General features: G+C 57.0%; 1 protein-coding gene across 1 annotated transcript in view; it reads left to right on the top strand.

The window, feature by feature from the left end:
• Positions 1–26,902, top strand: part of INPP5A (inositol polyphosphate-5-phosphatase A) — a 167,131-nt gene that overhangs the window by 70,579 nt on the left and 69,650 nt on the right. The window contains exon 4 of the mRNA XM_081822987.1: positions 942–1,029. Coding sequence (XP_081679113.1) covers positions 942–1,029 — 88 coding nt within the window. The remainder of the gene's footprint in view (positions 1–941; positions 1,030–26,902) is intronic.

The raw sequence follows: 26,902 nt of genomic DNA, 5'->3' as shown, positions 1-26,902 counted from the left end.
GGGAGCCCGATGTGGGACTTGATCCCGGGACTCCAGGATCATGACCTGAGCCGAAGGCAGTCGCTCAACCAACTGAGCCACCCAGGCGCCCTGTTTCCTTAGGTTTTCACCTGTGTTTACGTCCACCCAGCTGGAGATGTTTGATTTGTGGTTTTAGTTTTTGCCTTTCCTCATTTATGTTTTCCTTGAAATCTTTGATCATATTTACGATACCTGCTTCCAGACACTTTTCAGCTAATTTTTGTCCTTCTTGACCCATCTCTGTTGACCGCTTTTTTGTAGATTGTGGGTCATATTTTGCTGCTTCTTGGCACGCCAAGTTAATTTTTACGTGGCGCCAGACGTAATGACCGTTAGGGTGGCGTTTCATGTCTGAACCTTGCGTCCTGCCCCGGACGCATCTGAGGTTGGTTCCTGTGGGCGGCGAAGCGCTGGACGGTCCATTTGACCCTCTTCCCTTCTTTTCCGTGTGCATTTCGGTTTGCCTCTTAGAGCTGGAGCCCCTGCCCCGCTGCCGCCGAGCTGGCAGGAGCGGCGGAGGGGGGCCCTAAGCCGTGGGGCCGGCGGGTAAGCGGGGAGGCCTCCCGCCGCCGCTCTGGTGTGTCCACGGGGCTCTGGGGGCAGTGGCCACATTTCCAGCCACATTTGCTGAGATGATGGAGAGGCGCCCACTGAAGCTTTTCCTGGTCGTGAAAGGAGACAGAACAGCCCGGGGGAGCCCCTCTCACGGGTGTTCAGAGACCCTCCTTTGTGTCGTGTCCTCTGTGCCTGCTCATGATGCCCAGCCCCTCCCCGAAGACTAGCAGCCCTCGCCTGCCCTGAGCACACAGGGGGTCTTAGTTTCTCGCCCCCACCGCTGGTCGGGGGCGTTGCGTAGCCTGGGCCTCGGAAGCAGCGTCCTCTGTGGCTTGTGCACTAAAGAACTCACTTTTCCCTTCCAGAGAGCTGCTGTCCAGTGACGCGATGAAGGAGTACAACCGGGCCCGCGTCTACCTGGACGAGAACTTCAAATCCCAGGAGCACTTCACGGTGAGTGCGCTTCCGTGCCCCGGGGTCGGCGTGGGCCGGCAGCGCGTCTGTGGGAGCTGTCGCCCTCTGACGAAGTGGCCGCCGAGGGCCCCTCTCTGTGGCAGAACACGTGGCCACGCCCAGGTTGGAATGTCAGTGGCACAGATGGGGTCCATGGGAGGGGGGCAGCCAAGAAGGGGCCCGGGGCTGTGGCCTGTGGGCCGAGGAGGGTGAGTTGGGGGCTCCTTACAGAGATGAGGGGTTACACCCGTCCCTGGATCCACTCTGCATGGTTTCTGGTGCCTGGTCCTGCTCGCAGGGTGCAGGCCGGTCCCTTTGTGAGCCCAAGCAGCCCTCCATGGCGGTCTGGCCTCCCCGGCAAGGAAGCGGCACAGAGACCTGCCCTTTCTTTGTAAGAGTCGTTGGTCTGGGGGACGGTGGACACCTGGAAAGGGGGCCCCGCTGGGGTGCAGCGGCTGTGGGAGGCACCGGTGACGAGGGCTGAGGCTTCTTGCAGAACACGTGTCGTGGGTTTGGAGTAGCTGGTTGTTGGCTCAGAGGACTGTGGCCTCACGGTCCCCATCTTTGGGGAAGCCTCAGAGCTGCTCGGTTAGCTCGGTTTTCTTGGTGTTCTGTTCCCGGAGCCCTTCCCCTGATGTCTGTCGTGTTGCCAGGAGCCTGGTGTGCAGCAGGGGCTCAGCCGTTGTGCGGGTCGGGGCTGCCTGGGCGCCAAGGGCAGGCAGGGCTGGGGCGCAGCACGTGGAGATGGCCCTTCTCTTAGAAAGGTCAGTTCTCAGTCTTTAAATCTGGGGCGTTTCTGCCAGTTCGGTGGTGTCTTCTGTGGCTGAGAGGTCATTGTCCTCGGGCACACACACCGTCCAGCACACTCACTGGCCGGCCGTGGCGGCCTCAGCTCACAGCCCCCACGCCCGCTGCCCCCCTGCCTCTGCCCACTGGCCGCCTGCTCTCCACCACCCTTGCCAGGAAAGCACCCTCGACCCTCCCACTTCCCTGCGCTGCGAGCCGACCTCTGCTTCCATCGGGACTTGTGCAGACGAGAAGCACGGTAGCTGGAATGAAGAACGCACCAGTTGGGTGGACAGCGGCCAGACGCTGCAGAGGAAGAGGAGGGATAATCGAAGGTGGGGCCCAGCAGTGGGAACCACTCAGAATAAAACGGGATGTCCCTGCCCGGGCTGGCGCGTCCAGGGTGCGTGTACCTGGAGCCCCGGGAGGACGGGAGACTGGAGGTGGGCAGATACCCGAAGAATAAAGGCTGAAATCTTTAAAAGTCTGATGAAACGTGTGGGTGCATGGATCCAGTTACCGTCGCAAGTTTCCGGCCGAGGCTCATCCTCACGACTGCACTGCGGACAGGCTGTGATGCTCCGTCGTCCCCCGCCATCCTCAGCCGCCAGTCTCTGCTACGGGAGCCACCGCAGCCCACGGCGGCCATTGCTCACCACCTCCTCACGGAAGACGTCCTCGCGTCGGCACGGCCTCCCTTCAGTGGAAGACTCAGTATTTTAGAAGGAGAACGTGCCCTGCCAGCGCACGTCGGGGCACTGGGAGCGTCTGCGTGGGCGTCGCGGTTGTCCTCAGAGTGGGGAGCATCGTGGGGAGGGCGGCCTGTCGTAGGGATGAGGAGGCGCGTCCTCAGGAGGACGTCGCTGGGTGGGGTGTGTGCCGTGTGGAACTCGAGCACGCGGACGAGGCCTCTGGCGGCCAGGGGAACAGGTCAGTGGCAGCGGAGGCTTCGACGCGGCCTGTCCCTGACCGGCGCCACAGGGGGACCGAGGACCGCTGCCCGCCGGTGTGACCCCTGCTGCTGGCGGGACAGCGACCGGAGAAGCAGCCACAGAAAAGGCTTGTCGCACACCGCAGGGCATGGTCAGCCGCCGTGGGACCAGGCAGGGTGGCTGCCACCTTCTGCTAGGTTTCCTCAGAAACGTCTTTCAAAGTGAAGGTCAAGGAGACTTGGAAGAAGACTCTCGGCAGGCTCGCCATGAGCAGCCCCACGGGGGTTCGGGCCGTCCTGGGGGCCGCCTTTCCGAGGACCCTGCCTGTGCACAGGCTCTGGCCGCTGCCAGCCTGGCTGTGGGGTCTCAGATCGTGTCCCCGTGGGATGCCCACATGCACGTGGACATCTGGCGTGAAGCCAAGACCACACACGTGTTCTCTGAGCACAAAGTAGGTGGATGAGAAGTAAACAGAAACAGTATCTGGAAGCCTCCCAGATATTTGGAAATAAACAGCAAACTTGCAGATATCCCGGGAGTTAAGAGAATTTCACAGAGCAGATTGAAACACGGGTCTGACGACATGAAAGACAAATCGAACCTTCAGGATTTGCGAGATGCACCTAAAATGGTGCATAGAGGGGAATTTGTAGCATTAAATGCTTACATTGGAAAATTTTAGAAATAAGAGCAAAATAACCCAAAGCAGGCAGAAGAAAGGAAATAATAAGAGCAGAAATGTGTGATGAAGAAAACAGGATAGAGAAAACCGGTGAAGTCAAGCAGGTACCACGGCAAGGTTAGCGCGTCCAGTGAGCCTCACCCAGCAGGTCAGAGCCGCGGTGTTTGGGGAATGAGGCCACGGCCGTGGAGGTCAGGAGGCTCACCCGGGCTGTGCAGGGGCCCGGCAGAGGCCAGCCTGTAGCCACTCGGGGTGAGGGGGTTAGCAAGTCCTCAGTAGACGGGCCGGCGTACTGCTGAGAGAATCGGGGTCCTCCCGGAGAGGCCTGGTGCCTGCAGCCGTCTGTGTGTCTCTCTCACGCTCGCCTCTGGAAGTTTTCCATATTTTCTTGAAATGCTCACTGTCCCGTTCTCCACCGTCCGCTCTGTGTCACCGTCATCCCCTGCTCACACACCTGCGTTTCTCTTCCGCAAAAGCGCTTGCTTGGCTAAGAAGAGAAGGGGCACAATGACGGCGGCCGTCGGACCCAGGAGCCGCTGTTTCGGTCTCCCCCACCCCGAGATTTATCTCAGAATGTCATTCTGCAGCTTGCAGTGGAAAACAAACACCTGGAAACAGGCACTCCCGTAACTCAGCAGTTTCTTTGAAGAAATTACCGTTCTTACAGACAGTTGAATATAAGGGTGGTCCTCAAAAAGTACGTGATGGCAAAAATTGGGAATAATTTTAAACACCAGAGGGAGAGATTTTCACACTGTGGGACAGCCATGTGGCGGATTGCCTGGCACAGGGTGTCTGGGGAGGGGGACCCGCCTGCACGCCCCCCAGGAGGAAGCGTGGGGGCTGGAGCCCACACTCTCACCCCTAGAGGATCTTGGCGTCCGGTTGGTGCGTTGAAGTACTGAACGGTAATGTTGCACCTAGTCTGTTTTTCAGCACACAGGTTTTCAAATTTAAAGCATCTGAGATCAGGTGCATCCAGGATCCATGGCATTTCAGTTAAAATTGGCAGCACTTTCTTCTCTTGGTCATAAATACAGAGATGGCACGTTCGCGGGAGACACAGCGTGGTGCTTGCTTCAAGCTTGAGACCGTGCTCGGGGGCGGCCCAACGCTGGGTGGGACTGACCCAGCACAAGGCGGCAGCGGACGCGGGGACCCCAGGTTGGAGCCCCCGCGGCCGTGTCTGCTGCAGGGGGGGGACCGCACGGTGTGGGAGCCCCTGCGGTCGTGTCTGGCCCATGCCCCCACAGTTTTGGGGGGATGGGCCAGAGGGCTTGGCTGCCTGCTGCGGGGGTGGGCGTTCTCCCAGCCCTGCAGTGCTGTGGCCTGGCTTTCCTTCCAGGGTCCCCGTCCTCCGGCAGGGGTGTGGGGTCTCCCCGCAGCCACAGTCCCGTGTGAGGCGTGTTAATGGCCAGTGGGTAACCAGACGGTCATGTTTGGCGGGTGGGAAATGGTCGCTGATGCTCCAGACGCTGGAGCTCATCCCTGAGTTGGCACAGAGGTCCATGCGTGTCTGTCATCCCAGCTCGTAAGGAAGATGCTGATGGTTTGCGATGAAATCCTGCTTGACCCGCGGCCCCGGGCACACCGTGCCTCAGCATGCTGTGTGCTGGGGGCCTCTGGACGTCCCGGCGGAGGGGAGTCTGCACCCCCAGAGTCCTGGGCAGGGCCGGGCTGCACTGGCTGTGTGGCCGCCCTCCCGCCCCAGCCTGTGGCCTCTGGCTGTCAGAGGGAGGAAAATTTAATTTTTTACAAGATTAATAGTATTGGAGCAGTATTTTTAGCTGAGTGTAGTTCAAATAATAGGCCATTAATTGAAAACGGAAATTGAAATGAATTTGTCTCGTACCTAAGTGCTGTCACAGGTATTAATAGCGATCAGAAAATAGTGGTCTGTTCCCAGAAAGAGGTTGAACCTGAAGCTGCACCTGGTCTGTGAGCGTGACCATGGGGGTCCGCGGTGCCGCAGAAGCGTGGGGGCTGCGGCCTGGTCCATGGGGGTCCACCTGGGGGTGCTCTGGATCTAGGGGGCCTGTGGCCTGGAGTAGAATGCAGCCCGAGGGGGCTCTGAGCTGGGGGGGCTGCAGCCTGGGGGAGGCTCTGAGCTGGAGGGGGCTCTGGGCCTGGGGGGACTCGACCTGGGGGCTCAGTGGGGCATCCTGCAGGCCGAGGCAGGAGCCCACAAATGCTTCTTGTCACCAGGAGATGGCGCCAAAGTAGCCTTTGGTGTCTTGGGCTTTTGGTTCAGGTGCTCACAGGGCTTTTTTGGACTTAACGTTGATTACGTTAAATTTTGTTTGCTCGTAAGAATCATGCTGGGGGGCCATTTACTGAGGCAGGAGGCTCACTTCATCCCACCAGCAGCCTGGCCTGGTCATCGCCTGCTTGCATTTCTCTTGGAAAGTCCACACCGGAAATCGGCTTCTTCAGGGTGCAGCCGGGCTCTGGAAGGCGGGGCCCTGTCCTGTCCACGGGACTCATGTGGACGTCCCTCGGGGCAGACTGAGGACCCTGGCCTGGGGCGTCCGCACAGCCACGTGTGAGCTGGACGGGTGGGCTGGGACTTGCGTGCCACATCTGGGGTGGGGGCCCCTAGGTGCCCTCAAGCCCTTGCCTCCTACGGTGGCTGCCCTGGAGGTGCTCCTGCTGGTAACCTCATTTCTGGCTCTCCACTGCCCTGCACCTCCCAAACCCTGATTGTCGCCCTGCCTGCCTGTTCTGGCCGAGGGCCTGGAGTCGGACCGCATATCCTGGGTGCTCAGTAAATGTGCTCTGAGTCCGTGAACGAGTCGGGGTCTTGGGGATGGGAGAGCCAGGATTTAGTTGTGCATGAGACATGGATGCCCCTCGTCCCTCCCCGTGGGGTCCATGGCTGTGGGTGCGCCGATATGAGCTCAAGGGAAGACAGAATGGGAGCCTGTCGGGGTTTAGGTTTGTTGAAGACCATGGATCGGGCCTGGGGCCCCCACATTTTTTTTTTCTTTTTTTTTAAAGATTTTATTTATTTATTTATTTGACAGAGAGAGAGATAGTGAGAGCAGGAACACAAGCAGGGGGAGTGGGAGAGGGAGAAGCAGGCTTCCTGCCGAGCAAGGAGCCCGATGTGGGACTCGATCCCAGGACCCTGGGATCATGACCTGAGCCGAAGGCAGACGCTTAACGACTGAGCCACTCAGGCGCCCGGGCCCCCACATTTTGAGATGGACTCATCCAGGGCAAGGCAGGGGCGAGGCGGGGGGAAGGCAGGGGCAGGGGTGTGCTGGAAGCCACATGGCAGCAAAGAAAGACCCCACGAGGAAGGGGGCTTGCCCCCAAGGTGCCTGGACGTCTGCCTGGGGCTGCCCGAGAGGCCCGGACCTTGCGGGCCGCTGCTTGATTGAACGCGGGGCAGATGGATGCCCTGATCGCCCTGTCCCTGAGTGGGGTGTTTTCCACAACAGAATGCTGAGTCCTTCGTATCCCGGCAGGCTCTGAGCTTGTAACCTCCTGTTAAGGCTTTTGGATTTGCCCACAAAGAACCCAGATGTTCCAGAGTTAATCCATAGCAGTTCGGAGGCACTCTTGTCCTGTTCTTGCCGCGTAGAAAAGGAACACCAGGTAGTGGGACCGAAGGTCATCGTTGCTGGCATTGCATCAGGACTGGCCGAAGAGGAGACCAGGAGGTGCCCCTCCAAGTGGGACTGGACCCCCGGAGGCCGTCCACTGGCTGCCTGCTCCCGGGTCCCTCCCAGGCACTGTGTGGTGGGATGCCATGTGACCCACAGTTCATGCTGGGGACAGACTGGAGGTCGCTGGGGACACTGCAGCATCTGGTGGAGAAGCCAGTGGCCAACGCTCGGCACCCCTGGCTGATCCTCAGTGTCTGCGGGATCCCTGGGATGCCCACGCCTCGTAGAACACGCATAAAATGTGGGCAGGCAGGAGGAGGCAGGCATCACCGTCATTGGGGTGTCGCTCCCCGTGGATGGAGACCCAGCGGTGCCCGTCTTCTGGGAGGAGGTGGTAGCCACCTTGCCGCGTGTCCTGCCTGTTCCCTCCTCCAGCGCCGGCGAACCCCCAGCCCTGCCCTCCGTGTGCACGCCCTTCTCCTGCTGCACACGGCCTCCTCCCCTTCCGTGGGGCCCTCCTGCCCCCGAAGGACCATCACCCGTCCACGTGCGCTCCTGCCCGCGCCCCCGCCCCTGCTGTCTTGTGTGAGGACAGTGCCGCACCCCCTCCGTACGTCCCTGGGGTCAGTGATTGAGTCCACGCAGAGGAGTGTTAAGGGTCAGGCGTGTGACGTGTAAAGATGATTCGTATACCTGCTGTTACAAGCGTGGGCTGCAAGGTAGGTGGGCCTCTCCAGACCGTGCCGGCTTCCTGGGACCTGGGCGCCTGGGTCCCCTGGCCCACGTGCAGGAGGTGCGCAGGGCTGCCACGAGGTCTCGCCTGTCCAGGGGTCCAGGCTTAGGGAGGAGGGTCCTTAGAGGACACATGGAGCTCTGCACCTGCTGGGAGGGACCTGCTGCCTCTGGATCATCACGAGCATCCACCGCTGCAGGCTGCACCTGGATTCCTAAAATGCTCTGAAATGCTTCCCACAGGAAGCCTTCCAGGATTGGCCTACTGGGACGCTCCACCTGGATTCTCAGGCGCCCCACCATCGGTCACGGTCGACTTCGCAGCAGCCCAGGGCACAGCCACACGGAAGTGGCCGGTGAAGTTGGACTTAACATTGATTACGTTAAATTTTGTTTGCTCGTAAGAATCATGCTGGGGGGCCATTTACTGAGGCAGGAGGCTGCCGGTGACACAGGAAGTGGCCGGTGAAGTTTTCCAGGCCTTCCGAGTGTCTGTTGATCGGAGACCTGATAGCACAGGAATTGTGTCTCATTTCACGGGAGGAGCATAGAAAACACATCACTTACCACCTAAAAAGCTGGAACGTCGATAGGGGATGTGAAGGTAGCGGCTTTCCTATACTCTGGCCTCAGAAGTGGCTAAATGAGGAAGAAATTACAGATTTATTTTGGTATAATTTCCTCGTCTTGCTTCACTGCGGGGGTGAGCGTCCCTGTCCTGCTCGTTTGCGTGGCGGGCAGGCCCGAGGGAGGGGCAGCTCATTTACCCGTGAGAATTCCAGGCCTCTCCGGCCGGTGGAGGCCCCAAGGAGGCACGGCCAGAGGCCACCCCCATGGTCCCTTCCCTGCCCCAGCGACCCCATCCTGCCCTCAGTGGGTGACCTGCAAGGGGGAGGAAGAGGAGGATGGGGGGCTCCCGAAGCAGGACATGCCGGCTGGCCAGGGCACCCCACACACCGTGGCAGGGGCCACTGCAAGGAGGTGCAGGCCCGTGCCAAGTACCCCGGGGAGCCCCTGGGTTTCTGGGACAGCGGCGCTCTTAAACGTAAGGCTGCGGGTGAGCAGGCTCACTCAGTGGCTTTCTCTCTGCAGCACCAGCTCAGTGGTCAGCACAGATCAGGCCGTGTTTTGGTGGAGAAGCTGGAGGCAGTGGGCACCCTGGCGTGGGGGCAGCCGGGGACAGGACCCCATGGGCCTCTGAAACCCCGGCCGCGTGGGAGGCCAGGCAGGGAAGAGTGAGGGGCCGCCCCCACGGGCCGCCCGGGCCACGTCTGCCGCAGGAGGGCAGCACAGACACCACGGCCACCTCAGCCGGGGCCTCTCGTGTGGCCGGTGGCCCCAGACGTGTGTGTGCGGCAGCTGGGCCCAGACCCGGGTGTTGCGTCTGCCGAGCAGAGCGGACATGCCCTTGGGGGCGGGCAAGTGCAGGCAGGACTGGCACAGTCCGTCCTTGTTGGCGCTGGGCTGGTGTCTGCACGGCCAGCAGCCCGGGAGGGACGCCGTCTCACTGGGCCAGCAGTTGTGGGCCCCTCGGAGGGCTTGAAGGGCTGTGAATGCTCCCAGGCAGTGGCCGGCCAGAGCTGGACACTCGTCCTTGGGGCCTCGCCGCACCCAGGGCACACGGGGTCAGTGGAGCGCGTTTTGTGACCGCAGGGTCACCTTCACACGTGCAAGTTGACTTCTCCTCGAAGCTCTAAAAGTGGGGTTCCTTCTGGGCAAAGGGGTCTGAAGCCAGAGTCGTATCTGTGTCCCTTAGCAGCGGGAACTTGGCATCACCTAGAGGCCCCAGGAAGGTGTGCGGGCTGTGGAGCAGGCTCCCCGGGCTCCAAGCCCACAGTGGGGAGACCAGTCGCCTCTGCTGCCCATGCTCTCCCAGCCAGCACCTTCAGCCCTTGGCCGATTTGGTTCCTGGAAAGAGGTGCACAGGTGAGTTTCTTTTCTGTGAGGTCGCCGTGGTATCCTGGGAGCATGGCTTCATTGTGTGCAGGGGAAGCCGGGGAGGAGACTGCAGGTGCCCCCTGAAGACTCCTCTTCAGGAGGCATCTCTCCCTCCCTGGCCTAAAAGTTTTGCTTCACAAACCCACCCTGTGCCAGGGAAGTCTAGTGGCTGCTTTGTCCATCCCCCCTGTAGTGAGATCATGCAGCCTGGGGGCAGGCCCTGGGGCCTGGAGGGCCCCGTCCACCCCGGGAGGATCCCATCCACCCCAGGAGGGCTCTGTCCACCCTAGGAGGTCTCCGTCCACCCCGGGAGGGTCCCATCCATGCCAGGAGGGCCCCGTCCACCCTGGGAGGGTCCCATCCACCCCAGGAGGGCCCCATCCATCCCTGGAAGGCTCTGTCCACCCCAGGAGGGCCCTGTCCACCCTGGGAGAGCCCCGTCCACACCTAGGAGGGGTTGGCTCCTGGCCTAGTGGTGCATTCCCACACTCCCACTCCGGTGCCCACACTCATGGCTCTTGGTCCCGGGACATCTCGACTGCTGGTCACCAACAAACTGCTCCTTCTTACTTCTTTCCGCTCCCTGTTTTGGGGGCTCCTGCCTCATCCCCAACCCTGTGTTGTGTTTTGCACTGCCGAGAGGAGAGTCCTCACAGGGGTGCACAGGCCCCAAGGGCTCCATGCTGACCTTGGACTTGCTTTTCTGGGAGGGTCTGGGCATCCCTCAGTGGGGGGCCTGCCTGCCACTGGACCTGGATCTGCTGGTGGGCTAGGGCTGCTGTCTTCCTTCCCTCTGGTCCGGGCCCCTCCCAGCCCCTCGGTGGCCCTAGTGCCTGTGGAGAGGGGGGGCCGGAAGGTGTGCTCCTGGAGGAGATGCTCCCCCCACGGCCAGCCCCCTCATCCTGTCTCTGCTCTCCTGAGTAAGGTTTTAGGGGAAATTTATGGAAAGTTAATGGAGTTTACTGATGTTCTTTGATCTGAGGAAGGGGAAGGAAGGAAATGCATCTCTGATGAGGGAACTGATCTGCCCCGGCAGAGGCTCCCCTCCCCGTGGCTGCGCCTGGCCTCCACGCCCTGCCTGTGGGGCCAGACAGGCCTGATGGAGTGCGAGAAGCAAGATTGGTTTTCCGAGGGCACCGGGCCCTCTGCGCTCAGCTAAATCACACCGTCTGCTCTGCTGGCGGTAACGACCCACTCCCCTCGGCGGCACCTGCAGCCCCGTGGGACGCAGTGATGTGCGGCCCAGCGGCGGCGGGGGCCCGCGGTGAAGGTGAAGCTGTCATATCGATCTTTTTAGCACTAAAATATGAGCCACTTTACTCCGCTCCCCGCTGCTGTGATGTGAAAAATAATAACTCGGATCCAAATTAAAAATATTGATCTCTGGAAGGTGCTGAAAGTAAATAAACACCTCCCGAAGTTTTCGGGTCAGCCGAGAAACGGTCTCAGCAATAAATGTGTCGGCACGTCAGGGTCCAGGGTTCTTGATCTGTTTTTTCTTTGAATTGATTTTTCATTATTTACTTCCTAAAAGTGTTGAAATTTGGTCTTCCACTGTTAAATCCCAGTGTTTGGGCAAATTATTTCTTTGGGGCTTATGAGGTGCTCCTGATCCACTCGCCCATTGATTGATTGATTTTTGACTCAATAAGCTTGCAGTCCCTGCCTTATTTAGGGCTTCTATCATAATTTTTTATACATTTAGGCTTGACTTTTTTATTTGCCTCTAACAGATGAGGTGGCGTGGGGCTGTTGAGTGGGGGAGGACAGTTGCCACGAGGTTAATTTTATCTGGCTCCGTGCGTTCTGAGGAGACGCTGGGTGTGTCCAGGCCGCGGGTGTGCCCGGCCACAGCAGACCCTCCCAACCTCTGTAAACCCCTGTACCTACAGGGCCACGAGCCCAGGGGTGCACCAGTGGCCTGCGGCCGAGCCAGGTGTGGTGGGCAGGCTGGAGTCTCAGGTGCTGTGGTTCTTGGTGGGCATGGGGGGACTGTGTGCCTCTGGAGGAAAGGCTTTCAGGAGCCCCCAAAACTCTGGCCCGGTCCCCGTAGCCACACAGTGTGGATCCACGTGGCCTCCCAGGAGAATGGGAGGTGTGGGTGCCAGGGGCAGCTGGGGAAGGACACAGGAAATGGGGGGATGGCCATTTCTGGGGGGCTGTTTGTGGGAAGACTTAGGACTTAACACAGGGCTCATGGCCAACAGCACGTCTTGCTGCCCCAGGAGTCAGGGTTCCCTGTGACCCATTTCCCACTCACTGGTGTCTCGAATGACAAGCAGCCAGGCACAGAGGACCCCGGGCTGGACCCTGGGGGTGGCAGGAAGAAGGGGTCCTGTCCCTGGGACTCTCAGGGGATGCCAGCCATCCCTGCCCGGGTCTGCACTTTGTGTGCCCCACATCGTCCTCCAGGAGGGCCCAGCATGCACCTGCTTGGTGCCCTGCTCCTGAGCCATGAGAAGCAGCGGCCCAATGTTTTCCGCACATGCTGTCTGTTGTTAATGCTGCGAGGTCGTAGCAAGGGGCTTGCAGGGCCTGGGCTGGCTCTGGTCGGCGCGCTCAACAGAAGGCCTCCCACCAGACCTGCATGTGACCCGTGGTCCCCACCGGATGGAGGAGGCAGAGGCTTCTCTGTGGTCACACAGATTGGAACCCAGGGCAGAGAGACTCCTTCTGTGCCTCACACAAGGGCCTGGGGTTCTGATCGACTGAAGTCAGAACAGGTCCAGGAGGTGGACGGACATTTCTGAGGCAGGCTGGTATGCCGACAGGAAGGAAGGCCGCCAGCCGGGGCACAGACGGGCCTGTCTGGGAGGGATGGGGGTTGTGGAGGAAGGAACTGCTTTTCTCCAACCTGATTCAGGAGCAGGGGTGGAATGAGGTGGACGTGGTAAGGGCCAACCAACTGGCGGGATGGAGGGGTCCCTGTGTGGCACATTGGCCCTGTTGGGAATGTCTCCCTGCTCTAGGGTTTTGGGCAGGAGGTAGGAGGAGCCCCATCCTCCTGGAGACATGGCCAGCTCCCCAGGCACTGAGATGACCACTCCCCAGCAGAGAGCTTGTGTCTGAGTGCCAGATATCCATGAGTGTCCAGTCCTAGAGTGCTGTTTTCTGACCATATGCCATTTTCTGGCATTTCTCTTTGCTCTGGATACTGTGTCTGCCTCTAGGGACATTTCAGACAAGAACACATGTTTTAGAAGGATGGTGCACCCTCTAAACGCACATGGGACGCTTGCTGCCTGCATTAAGAAGTTTCAGAGTGCTGCCACTCCATTTCCTCCCCAGGGACCAAGAGAGGGTTGTCCCAGAGCGGCCGCTATGGGAATGCCAAGGCCAGGGTCCTGTTTGTGCTTCAGCTGATGCAGAGCGTTGAGACCATGAGTTGGCCTCCTTCTTAAGAACCGGGGTCTGCTCTTCTCAGCAGAGGGCATGGTCTGGCTTTCCAGGCATGAAGGTGACTTAAAGCCTTTCTGTTTGGCTGCAGGAACGTGGGTGGTGTGCTCTTTGTGCGGGGCTGGTGCCAGTGGGTGGTCGCACCTGACCTCTGCCTTGGGAGCCCACACTCTAGGCTGATGGGCACAGAGAGGGCCTCCATTAAGGCCTGGGACCTCCGCCAGGACAAGGAGGAGCTGAGAAAGGCACCTCAGATCATCACGTCATACACATTAAGTACACACAATTCTAAAAAAGAGAGTTCCCTTAGGGGTGCTTGGGTGGCTCAGTTAAGCATCTGACTCTTGGTTTTTGGCTCAGGTCATTATCTCAGGGTCATGAGATCAAGCCCTGTGTTGGGCTCTGTGCTCAGCAGGGAGTCTGCTTCTCTCCCTCACCTTCTGCCCCTCCCCTGGCTCGAGTGTGCACATGCGCCCTTTCTCTCTCTCTCTCTCTCTCAAATAAAAGAGTTCCCTTAGAAGAATCCAGAACTGGAGAGACAAAGAGCTGCCATGGTCTCAGCTTCGGGGGCTGGTGTGGTCATCCAGCTGTGGATTGTGTGCAGAGGTCCTCTTCCTCCGTGAGGAAGGCGGGGCCCTGGTCAGCAGCATGCTGATAAATCCATATGGAGTGTGTCCTCAGCGATGATTCAGAAAGTTGAGTTTTGAAGGACAACTGTGTTCAGATTCGGCCAAAATCTGGAACTGCAGCCCCACGTCAGCAGTGAGCTGAGACATATATAGGTTCACTCCCTCTGCAAATCTCGGTCAGGCCCTGCCCTGTGCACACGTGTTCTGCACTGCGGTAGGCATGGCAGAAATGGGGCAGGGGCTCGTTTCCTCCTGAGAGAGGGCACCTGAGGGTAGGCGTGGAACCTAGGGCACCAAGAAATTGGGTCACCTGGCCACCTCTGTGCCCAGACTCTCAGCTCCCAGTGGGCCAGCTGGTCCTTAGCTTCATTTCATCATGGGAAGCGGGAGGAGGGAAGTCCAGCAGCTCCCTCCCACGGCCGGGTGGGGCACAGCACGGTCCTGTGCTGGCAGCTGGGCTCCACACAGCATGGCACACGATGCACAACACCTAACGGACCGCACACAACGCCCTCGTGCTCCTTGTCCTGGAGTGTACAGACTCCGGGGAGCCAGTGCTTACACATGACACTCAACCATGACCCGTGGGGTGTCCCATGTGACCACGCTACACGTGACATGACACACCCTCAAGTTCTCTGCCCCCATGGAGCATGTAGACTCAGGGCAAAAGTCCACAAGTGTGCAGTTTCCAAGTGTGAAGAGCACCCCAGGGGCCTAATGGATATGGGAGTCATGAACAGGCTGCTCTGAGGAGGTGATGTTTCATCTGAACCTGAAGGATGAGCAGGAGTGACCCATGGAAGGAAGGACGAGAAAGCATTCCAGGTTGGGCACTGGTGTGTGCATGGAGGCTGCAGTAGACACGGATCTGCACCTCCTGGGCCCCTTTGTGGATGGCCTGCTGCCAGCTGTGGAGCACATGATTCTGGACAGCCCCCCCCTCACCTGCCACCCCCAAGGCCATGCCCTACCTGGTGGGGGCATAAAGACCCAGCTGCAGGGCAACTCTGAAGGAAGACAGGGAAGGGCAAGTTCTAGCCAAAGGAGTTAGAACCCAAGTGGCACCCTCTTTCCAGTGTAGCACTGGAAATGACAGATGACGGATAAGAACAATGTCCTCAACATCTGGCATCCAGAAATTACCACACGGAATTCCCGCTAGGCCAGTCTGTAAGCTTGCAAACAGGGAAAAATGAAAAGAGCATGTCAGATATGTAAGATCTGAAAAAATTATGTCCCCAGCACCCTTTGTCAAGAAGCTCTGTCATGAGGTAGTATATCCAAAAAAGTGGGCACAGGATCCAGGAAACATCTGAAGCAGAGGGGATTTGAACATAGCAGCTCCCTTGACATATGTAGCAGAGAGTTCACACATGCATGGGGGTCATCTCCACCATGACCAGAAGTCTGCAGAGGGCTTTACTCTGCTTCTTGGACACGATGCCCTTTCCATCCAGCTCTGGAAACACCAGTGTGTGCTCCTGTGTGTGAGGCCTGAGCCCCAACTCTCAAGGGAATCCCCAGGTCAGGAATAAAGATAGAGCCCAGGAGGGTAACCATGTACTAGGCAGGTGAGCAGTTAAGGAAGCTGGTTCAGCTTCTAAGAGAATTCTCCAAGAAGGTGCAATTGATAGGTTTTCTGATGTGCTGAGACATCCTGAGATGAGATGTACAGAGTGTGTGGATGAATGATGATAACATACATAAAGAACTTGGTTAATGTAAAAAGAAGGCAATAATGAACTGCAGGAAAAACAAACAGCTGTTGAAGAAAGGAAAGGCAGTCACAATATTCTATTATGAAGAACATTTCTAAAGTTATGGTGATACGCTGATTATTAATTCAAGTAAAAGTGTGTTTATATCTGGAGGATGGGGGATCAGGGATGCATGTGTGTGACATGTGAGTGAAGAGGAAAGGCAGTGTAAGGGAATTAAATCATTCTCTTCCACAGTTAATGTTAAAAACTAGAAAATCAGGAAGTAACAAAACAAGTTTTAGTGATATGGAGGTAAATACCAAAAGAAAATAAGTAAAAGAAAGTAATTTTCTCTGGGGAAGAGAAAATTGAAAGGATCAGGGAACTGCTGTTTTTCATAATAAGCCTTGAAGAACTGTGATTTTTAGTTTTCTTTTTATCCACTTAAAAAGAAAGAAAAAAAACTTAGAGGTCAGAGATTCCTTCTCTTCATGATGACCTCAAAGAAGACTTCTGGCAAGAGGAGGAGGTGGTGAGAGGGAGGTGGCATGTGGATCTGTGAGGAGTGGGCAGGAGTAGTTCAGCCAGCTGAGCCCAGGCTGTCAGAAAGATTGACAGCGACAGAAGAGGCTCGAACCCTGATGACCTTTTGAGCATCAGGCAAAGGATTTGAAGGAGATTAGGTGGTCAATGGGGAGCCATTGCACTTAGGGGAAAAGAAGTGAGGTTATCAGAGCTGTGGAAAGACAGAGAAGGGTAGATGGGTTGTTCCAGATTTAAAAGACCATCAGATCTAGCTTTGATGTTCTTGTCGAAATAAGTACAGGGTGGACTCTGCTTCCTTCTTCTAAGCACGAACCGTCCAGGGGGTGTGCCCTCATAAACACTAAAGAGAAGTAGGACCAAACCCACAGGGTGGAAGATAGTGCAGATTTCTGTATCTCAGCTGGGTGAGGAAGCTAGACAGAACGGACCTGTCCTAGAGTAAAACTCGCATTTCTCCCCTACGTATGCCCTTTCGCTCCAGCCAAATCACACTGTGCCCCCAAATGCGTGTCTGCACCCCCTTGTGCTATACTTTTAAAAACACAGTCCAGAGCCTAATATAAATTGTTTAAAGATTAAGATCAGTTTTACTGAATTGACTACATTGAAAGTAATGAGAACAAGTCTCCTTTAGGAGGAAAAAAATGCAGAGTGAAGTGCTTACGTGAATAGTCAGAAGGGATTGGCTAATGTAAAAGTATTTTATTTATATTTTAACAATCTGGTCATGTAGTTTGTAAGTTGGCTTATAAGCTATCAGCTTATAAATGATTCAGTTGGAATTTGAAATTTAAATAACATTACCATTTATAACAGCATCAAAATATGAAATATTTAGGAATAAATTAGGCCAAAGATATGCAAGACCTGTGTACTGAACACTACAACACATCCCTGAGAGAAACCGAAGAAAATCTAAATAAATGGAGAGATATACCATGTTCAAGGGTTGGAGAACTCAGTACTATTTAGATGTTACTTTTCCCCACATTGATGTAGATACCAGTTGAAATCTGAGCAGACCTTTTTTTGGTGGAAGTTGAGAAACTGGTTCTAAAATTTAGGGGGACATATAAAGGATTTTGATTAGCCAAAGTGAGGGCTTACACTGTCTGATTAAGACTTATTATAAATCTGTAATCGTCAAGACAGAGTAGCACTGATGTAAACCCACATAAACAGGCCGTGGGCCAGAGTGGAGAGCCCAGGAGTAGGCCATCACTGGATTTGACAGGGTGTCGGGCAGCCCAGGGTGTGTGTGGGGGGCGATCTTTTCAGAAGTGGAACTATGACAATTAGATGGCCGCGTGTAAAAAAGTCAGCCCTTATTTCACAGCTTATGAAAACTTAATTCTAAACAGATGATAGACCTAGTGTGAGAGCTAAAACTATAAACTCCTACAAGAACACATAGTAGAAAATCTTAGTGACCTCAGCTTTGCTAAAGATTCCTTAAATATGACACAAAAACCATAAACTATTATGAAAGAAAAGTTAATCTGTTGCAATTCATCAAAATGAAAAAACATGTTCTTCAAAAGACACAAAACCAGGCAATTCACAGCCAGAGAGAAAATGTTTGCAAATTATATCTGACAAAGGAGTTTTATCTGGAGTACTACATATAAAGAACTCTTACAACTTAGTGCTAGCCAGACAAACAACTGAATTTTTGAAAGATCTGAACAGACACTTTACCACGTAAGATATGGAAACTGCAAACAGGCACATGAAAAGGTCCGCAACACCGTTAGTTATTAGAGGAAGGCAGTGGAAGGCCGTGTTGTTCATCGCAGGTCACAAACTCACGGACCGTATGCAGTGCTGGGGAGGCCGTGAAAGAGCTGGGGCCTCGGCTGGGGCTGGGGGGGGAAATGTGGGTCCCAGCCACATGGGAAAACACTGTAGCAGTTTCTTAGAGAGTTAAAATACATCGACCGCGTGACCCGGCCCGGCCCGTCCGCTCCCAGGAGTCTGCGTGAGAGAAGTGAAGGAACCTGTCCAGCAAGGACGAGTACCCACGTGAGAACACCCACCCGTAGGCCAGTGGACAAGCTGCCGTCCTGCTCAGCAGTCGGAAATGGGCTGAATAGCACAGAAGCACAGAGATCATTCTGCAGGATTCCGCTGCTATGATGCTCTTGAAAACCAAACTAATCTGTACAAAGCAGATGAGTGGTTTCCGGGGACAGGGACGCCAGGAGCCATGGACGTGTTGGCGCTCCTGACCGTGGTGACAGCCTCCCGGCTGTGTGGACACAGCAGACCTCACCTGCGAGCACACGGACGACCTGTGCCATTTTGTGAACGCCAGCCGCGCACTGATAACACCATCACGAAGTCTGGCCAGGCGGTGGATGGCCGGGTGGCCGGACATCAGAGGGTTTAGCTGGAAAGGGAAATGTCTGCATCACAAGCTGACTTCACATGAAGGCTACGGGCAGATACTCCTCGGGTCTTACGATTAAGGAACAGAACATTCCAGGAGAGGCAGCAGCAGAGGGTGAATTACCGCCTGGTTCATATACACGCTGTGCAGATACTATCAGTATGAAATTGAAAAGGTGTTCTTGAGGTTAAATAAAGCCGTATTGACTGTGAATGGAAGGGTGACATCAGTCCCCTTCTGGGTACTTGAGGCAGGCAGGTGCAGTCTTCCAGCTCACAGCTGGCCATCAGCTCACAGATGTGCCGTGTGCCGGTTACAGACACACATCGCTTCCCGTCTTGAGTGAGCTAGACCCCTGGCTCTCCGTGGAGCCCCTTCCTCCATCCCCCCCACTCCTGCGTTGCCGCCATCTTGTTCTGTGTCTGTCCGCCCTTCCTGACCATGAATTTTGGGCCTGGGGGCTGCGCCATGTGCTGCAGGTGTCCCTCACGGCCCAGCTGGGCACACGGTGTACATCTCCGCGGGCCACATTCCTGCATTCGTGCGTCCCGGTCTGAGTGCATGGTCCCAGCTGTGGCCTTGTCCTCGCCCCGTGTGTCTGGGCGCCACACCTTCTGGCCAGCAGCCTTGCTCTGCTGGTACGGAGAGCGGCTCTCCTTAGGGTACCTGAAGGAGAGCGGCGCCGGCAGGTGGGCCAGTGTAGCAGGGTGTCTGTGAGAGCGCCCCCCACGTCTGGGATCTGGACTCATGGCTGGGCTGGGTGCTCGGGGATACGGGTGGCCCACTCTGTTCAGAGGGCAGTCACGTGTGGGTCTGTGTGCAGACACGGCCACCTGCAGTGGCCTTCTCCCTGTGAGCAGCGGGCACGGGGTCTGCTTGGGGGCGGGGTGTGGGAAGGGACAGGGAAGAAGCGCCCGTGGGGGGGGCTCCCTCCACCCCCACAGGCTGGTCACACAGCTGCCCTGGCCTCGTGCATCCTCGCCATCCGGGCTGCCCCCCTTTTAAAATGCCTGCACATGCCGGGTGTCACAGCAGGACTGCACGTGATTCCCTGATGAAGGGCCTCCGAGCGGCTGGGTCAGATCTGAGCGGGTGGCCAGTGTGTCTGGCTCCCCGCAGGGCCCAGGCAGCATGAGCCTGGGGGTACCCGCCCATGCAAGCAGCCCGTTCCTCCGTGCATGCCTGGCTTTCCCCGGTGGGAATCCGGAGCAGGCGCCTCGTGGCCGGCCGATCCATCAGGCGCAGACAGGCGTGATCGAGGGCCGTGTCACACGCGGCCCAGGAAACAAATACGCCGCTCGAAATGTATTGGTGAACAAACTGAAAAATTGTAAAGCTCTTAAGGACTCTTCTGCTTGTTAGCATTTTTTGACAGAAAATCAGTGAAGCAGTGAACATAACAAAATAGTCACGGGTGATTCACAGTCTGGCTTGTCCCGCTCACTTGGCCTCGAGCGACGTTTCACTCCGGGAGCCCGGGAGCAGCTTCCTCTCCGGCAGGTCCGTGGGCTCCTCGGTGCCCTTGCCTCTGCTCGCGCCGGCCGTGGCCTCCCTGCAGGTCCGTGTTCACTGCCCCAGCGGGGACGAGAGCAACATCCTGCACACGGGTTTTCCCAGAAGCCCAGAGTGCATGAGAGTCACGCTCCGGAGGAGTCGCGGGGCCCAGGGAGGAGAAAGGGGCTTGACTGCCCTGCGCTCCGAGGCGGGCACGACTCTGCCCTGCAGCACCTGGCGAGGCCTTCCCAGCGGGTGGCGCCGATGCGTTATGCTCAGGCTGATGGAGGTCCGGACCAGCCCTCTGGGTTGACGGTTCAGGGCAGGGTCGGCGGGGCGCCAGTCGCTGTCCTGTCCTGAGGGGGGCGAGAGGCAGGTTTTCCCGAGAGGGGTTGCGGGCGTCTCGTGCCTGGCTGCTCGAGCATAAGTGCATTTGGCCCCTGACGGCTGGTGTCCTCGGCACCGGGTCCCAGGAGGTGGTGGCCCCTGGTGGCATTGTCGGCCCGTCTGCTGGTCCCGTTGGTGAATCCTGCTGCCCACATGTGCAAACACACGGTGGCTGCGGGTTTCCCGCGTCAGCAGAGAATGTGCCCGGCAGGTGATGTGTTCGGATCGCATCCTTTTTGGATTTATTAGACTTGCTCCTGTCCACACCGTGCTGCTTCCTGTTTGCTGTGTTGACGGATGTGTCGGCGTGGGGGTCCCACGTCCTCTGCCATGAGGCGGGGGCCGTCGCTCGCAGGCTGCTGCTGCTCAAGGGCCCAGCAGCCCAGGCGCCGAGTGCCCGCAGCACCCCAGGGCCACGCGGCCTCCCGCGGATCCCCACGATGGGCCCCTTGAGCACCAGGCCCCTCAGCTGGGCTTAGCCATGACGCAGTGTTCCTTGTGGATTTTCCAATGTTTTCAAAAAAGGCTGACGAAGCAGACCCGGTTTCCTGTCACCCGGGACACATCCTCCCGAATCGCTCACATCTTGAGGGGACACGTGCCTCTAGAATGCAGGAAAACTGCCTCTGAGGTGCGTGAAAATACCCTTTGAAAAGTCAGCTTATTCCACATTTCCTCCTCTATTTTGTATTTGTAACCTTTCAGGAGATCTGATTTTTAATTATCACAAAGAAAAGTAGCATTGAGATTTGGGGTTTCTTGCGTTGTGTGTAATGGTTTTCCTCGTTGGAAAGGAAGAATGTCATAACCATGTTATTTCCTTACCACATTTGCCTTAAAATCAAATCATCGTATGCCTCATTTTTGTTCACTGTTCTCCTCCATGTTGTGATTAGTCGTTCATGCATCGTTAATTCTTACCTAGTGTCTCGTCTGTGAACATGGGAAATCGTTCATACTCCGGGTGTTTGTGTCTCCAGCGCCCAGAGGTGCAGTCGGCCCCACGATCTGCTGGCAGGGCCTCCGGTGTGTGGACGTGGCTCCACGCGGGAGGCGGGTAGCGGATAAGGCCTTTTCCACGTGCATGTGACGAGGTGCAATCCTGCAACTGCACACCACCCTGCCCGGCAGGAGACACGAAGTCTGGACAAGTGAAGCACCCAAAACGCGTCAGTAGAAGGCGGGTAGGCAGAGCCCCAACCCGTGGGACGGCTGTCCTGCCCCCTCTGGCCACCCTCTGCAGGGACCCAAGTCTCCGGTGGTCCGAGAAAACCCTGAAGGGTTGGCCGCACAGCGCTGAAACATCTTTCAAACGGAAATTGTTACACTTTGCTCTTCATCTTGAAATTAACGTTGGCTTGTCAATTTTTATTGCGCCTCTAATGGATGAGGTCCTGCCGTTGCAGCTGTCCCCTGGGCCCGCGAGTGCTGGGGTGCAGACCGTCCACAGCGCGTGCCCCGCTGCACAGGATCAGGTGGAGAAGTGCCTGGGCCGGAGCATTGGTCCCACAGCCTGGCAGCCCCGTGTCCCGGCGCCGGCGCCTCAGTGAAGGGTCCAGGCGATCCACAGATGACTAGGTTTCGTCTTCTTTCTCTTCGTCCCCGCCCAGCCCCGCGGCTCGGAACACAAATGCGGGTTCAGCTTTCCCAGCTGGGGCCAGACCTGCCGGTGCTGGGCGAGGCCCAGGTTTCGTTGGGCGGTGGAGCTGTCTGATCTGCTTTATGAGACCCGGTGATGCAACGATGTGACCGTGCGCATCTCTGGCTCACGATGGCAGGCGTTTCCACGGTGAGCCGCCGTGACTGAGCCACAGCCCCTCTCGGGTTAGAGCTGGTCTATTTAATCAATGGTGGCTGTTCTTCCAGCCACCATAATTATTTAAAGGGTTTTCGAAAGAGAGAGAACAAATCGAATCAGACCATAACTATTGTACTCCTTCCGGAGCTGACTGTATTTTTAGAAATGTGAGCCTCATTCAGAGTCTCCCCGTTTTCATGTGTTATCCCAGTAACTGAGTTTGTAGCTGGAATTAAATTTATCAAATTGCGTTATCCTCTTTAGAAATTGGATAGGTGCCCTGGCAGGGCGAGGCAGAGGTAATCTGCTTTGCTAAAGCCTCCAGTCCCCACGCAACAGGAGCGAGGAGGCACAGCGGTCTTCCTGTCGCCGTGGACACCATGTAATTTCTCCTCAATCCCTTGTGCAAATAATGACATTTGAATCGAGCATTAACAGGCTTAATTACTTTAAAATTGTCATTTTAATTTACACTGATATAGTATTGATCACACAAGCAGAGATTAAGCTGTTCAGTGGAGCGGATGATGGGGAATTAAACATTAAGGGTCCTCGAGGGGCCGAGTGCCGCCCAGCGAGAGCCGGAAGAGGGATGGCATTTCTCGGTAATGAACTGGCGGCATGCGGGGACATGAATCTCGGGCTCTTGGAAAAGGGGAAATAATGGGGTTTGGGAAGCGTCCGCAGGTTATTCATTCGCTGCCATGCACCAATTCTCCGGTGATTCATCCGCCTTACCAACATTTATTTATCCAGCAAATTCTGAGCGTTGACCTTTTTGCTAAGTACATTGAACAGAAGTTTGAGTGCAGATTTTTCAGGTGTAACTTTTGTAAGTATTTGTTATTTTTCCTTGTTTCTAGGTAACATCAAACAAAATTATTCAGTTTTTCTAAGGCACTGGCGTCGGTGGGCCCTTTGGGGCGGCCGTATGCCGGGAGCAGGAGGTGGGGGGCTGGGCCACACCTCACTTCACTCCTGAAAAATTCCAAAGGCAAATCCCAGGCTTACGTGTGGCCGGGCCCTTCTTTAGACAGAGTGACACGGGACTTACATTTCCGCCTCTCTTGAGTTCCCCTTCAGCTTCTCCTGCCAACACCGGGCAGAGCCTGCCCGAGAGTGTGCCCAGGCTGTGGGTGGGGCACATGGGCACCCACGGCATGCTTCTGGCTCCTATCACAGTGCATTGGATCTTTTCACCTCAAACCGTCTTACTCTGTGGGGCTGACATAATAAAAACGTAGGTGATTGATTTTATCGCTCAGCAGGGAATGATGAAATTCTTGATCACTGTCCATAATGGCTTTATTTTAAATGGCGGCTGGAGATTGAATTATAACACGATCGGGAAAATGAAAACATGCTGGTGTTTCTCCTCGAGTGGAACGCGGATCTGTACCCAGTCTTCGGAGGACCTGCCATTTCTCTTCCCTGAGACTTGAAAGCGTGGTGTCCATTTTACTCATTGTTCAGTAGCTCCGTGGTCCGTGTCCCTTGTGATTCCCGTTCTCCTTTGAAAACAGCTGTGCTCAGATGCAGCCCCACCAAGACTCACTGGGCACCTGCTCTTTGCTCGGATCGTTCTGCAAACCTGACCATGATCTCCCTGGTGATAGCCAGGGAGGCTGAGATGCAAGATGGCCCAGAGTACGTGGTCCTGGGCGAGCAGGAGAGTGGGCACCACGCTCCCAAGGTGCTCCCGTCTGCTGCCCTTGCAGGTTCATGTGCAGGGAAACGGACCTGCATTTTTTCCTAACCTTGTGCTTTTAGACCTGCCAGCACATCTTCACGGAGCATGAGAGGGAGCCTCGGTGACCTCTGTTGTATAAAGTAGAAGTAGCGATTCCCACGGAGGACATTCCTGGGGACAGATGGCCGTGCTCGGTCCGGCTCAGCCTTTTCCTTGGAAGCAGGGTGACAGTGACAGCCGGCTGCTCTCAGATGCTGGCGGGCTTCAGGCAGAGTGTTGTGGCCGTGACAGGAGATGGATGAGCGTGGGGGGTGTGGCCCGGCCCACTGGCTGGCACCTGGAGTTCCCAGGCAGGAGCGTGGGCCTTGGGCACTCGAGACGATCAGGACAGGGAAGTTAGGGTCCTGGCCTTCTAGAGCAGCCTTGTGCAGCCTCCTCGCCTGCTGCGAGCAGGCGTGCCGTGCACAGGGCCCTTTCCTCAGTCACTGGGCCTGGCTCTCCGTGCCTGCCCCGCGCCCGGTCAGGCGTGGTTCCTGACGTGGCCGGCCGCATGCTGCGCCCGGTCAGGTCATTCCCTGCTGAGCGATAAAATCAATCACCTACGCACCACCCTGCACGTGGTTCCCGACGTGGCCGGCCGCATGCTGCGGACCACACGTGGCTCCAGTCACACTCTGCACACGTGGCTGGTTTCCACGCAGGAAGGCCTGCCCTCCGTGTCCCTGAGCACCATGCCCCCCTTCCCGTCCGCACAGCCCAGTGCTTGTGCTCTTGCTCCCCTGTTTCTGTCCCAGCGGTGCCTGCTGCCCCGCAGCCTCTCCGGCCCTGGCCCCTGAGCCCTGCTGTGTCTCTGGACCTGCATTGGCAAGTCCCCAGGCTCCCAAATCCTTCCCGGAGAAACCCTGCTCCTCTCCAATCTGTCTTCTGCCAGCCCTGGGCCACGGGGCCCCCGTGTCCCCTGCTGGCCCGCCCCGTGCGTCAGACTCGCCCACCACGCTGTGTGCGTGCCAGGCCCTCCTGGCCGGCTGTTGTTCCCGCCAGCGCAGCTCAGTGACCCTGGACCGCCGGACGCTGTGGGTCTGTGGTCACTGAGGAGGCCCATGCAGGGAGGGGCCTCACACTGGCGGTGTGGGACTCACGTCCCACTGGCCTTCTAGAGGGTTCCAGCAGGTGTGTGCCCAGCCGTCGGTTTTTCCTGGTGCGGAGTCTCCCCACAGCAGACGCACGTGCCAGCATGTCCCTGTTTTTGTGGAGGAGACCCTGGACGCCACAGCTGCCGTCAGTCTGACTGTCCTGGGGATACCCGGGTCTCTCCCTTCCTGTCTCAGGGAAGTGACGCAGCTCTTCCGGTGGTCAGGCTGCAGCGCCCGTGGTGGGGGGTGCACGCAGGGGCCAGGCTGGGCGCCACTGCTCCGTGGGCTTTGTCCACAGGCGTGATTCATATCAAGGCCATTGGTGGGGAAGAGCTTTTCCCGTAAGGGCCTCCGTGATTTGGCCTCAGAAGAGAGAGAGGGAGACGAGGCCTGTCTTTCAGATTGTGGGAAGTCTGAGTGGCCAGCTGGCCGCCCCGCGATGTGAAATGCGGGGCACGCTGGATCTGGCTCCTTCACCTGCCTCTTCCTGGTGGGGCCGCGGGAGCGCATGGTGGCGGGTGCTCACTTAGGGCTCTTGGCGTGCCGTGGCCTCTGCCTGGCCAGCAGAGGGGCGTCCGACTCACCCAGGGAGGGGACTGAGCGGTGTTTGAACAGTGAGGCTTCGGCCTCTCTGCCGTGGGAGCAGAAAGCCTCCCGTGGCTGGCACGCCCATCCCGACTGTGCCTTTCCCCCTAGGGTCAGCCTGGGCACGTTTGAAGCCGTCCGCACCTCGTGTACCGGGGTAAGAGGAAACAGTCGAGGCATCGCCTAACAGGAACGATCGTTACCATCGAACTGTTAGAGCCTCGTCCTGGGTGCTCTGAGCGACCCTGGGAAGCACGATTATCTTCCCATGTCACGTGTGCAGCGGCCCCGTGACTGACGGGGGCCCCCAGACCATGAGGAGGCCGTCGCCAGGTGGGAGCACCATGCTGCAGCCCCAGGACCTGCTCACCCAGGAGAGGACTCGGAAGAAGGCGGGGTGACCATCAGGGCTGCGCATATCGATGTAGAGGGCGATCAGGTAAATGCTGGGTTTTAACACTTAAGAAAGGTGTTCTGAGAGCTGACGGACCCTCATCTGGGGAGGGGACACAGCAGGAGAGCTACATGTTCGAGTGGTTTCTCTGACAGACACAGGGTTCTATTATCCCTCGTGACCTTCATGTGCAAAGAATTGGGTAGTTAGCCCCATTTTACAGAAGGGTGAACTGAGGCTCTACTGACGTATGAACCGCACACACAAGCCAGAAGGAAACACTGCAACAAGCCGCGGAGACGAAAGGATGGGGAGCAAGGCCTGATGCACGTGAGGTCGGAGCCCGAGGACGAAGCTGAGACATGAACCAGAACTCTTGTTTGTTTTAAGAAGTCATTTTTGATGAGATAATAAATGACAATTTTCCAATGTGTGCAAGACCTCAGCACACAGATTCAAGAGTCCTGATGAGCCAGAGAGACGAGAGTAACTCTGAGCACGACCAGAGACGCGCAGGACATTTACAAGCTGTGATGGGGAAGGAGGTGCAGCACTGAGAAAGACCGCAGTTAAGCAGACAGCAGACACAGCGGCCCCGGGGGCCGTGGACTTCTGCGTCCAGTGGACATGCCTGCCGGGAATTGGGGCCGTGCGCATGTGGGTTCAAACGGAGCCATAAAGGATGTGTTGCCGGCAGACCCACACAGGAGGCGGCGAGTCCTGGAGGATCTTCATGCAGACGGAGAAGCGTCCAGGCTTGCAGGACGGAGGCCAGAGCAGTGGTGGGGAGACAGAGACCCACGCGAGCACGGGGCACACGGAAGGGAAGGGGTCGGCACTTGGCCGGCGCTGTGCCAGTCCCTGCCAGTCCCCGCCAGTCCGCATTCCCAGGGCTTCGTGACGTGGAAAACAGTAAAAATGACGAGGTCTGCGAGGCTCCAAATCTCGGCCTGGTGGGAAGGCATACCTTTTGCAGAATGCAACAGCTGTTCAGCATTTCTGTGCAACAGGGACTGAGTTAAATTATTTGGAACAGAAGTAGATGGCA

The sequence above is a fragment of the Leptonychotes weddellii genome, chromosome 6 (genome assembly GCF_054177405.1).
Source record: "Leptonychotes weddellii isolate Sample4059 chromosome 6, ASM5417740v2, whole genome shotgun sequence".
In the NCBI taxonomy this organism is placed as follows: Eukaryota; Metazoa; Chordata; class Mammalia; order Carnivora; family Phocidae; genus Leptonychotes; species Leptonychotes weddellii.
Note: the sequence above shows the minus strand (reverse complement) of the source record. Positions and strands in the feature narration are given on the sequence as shown.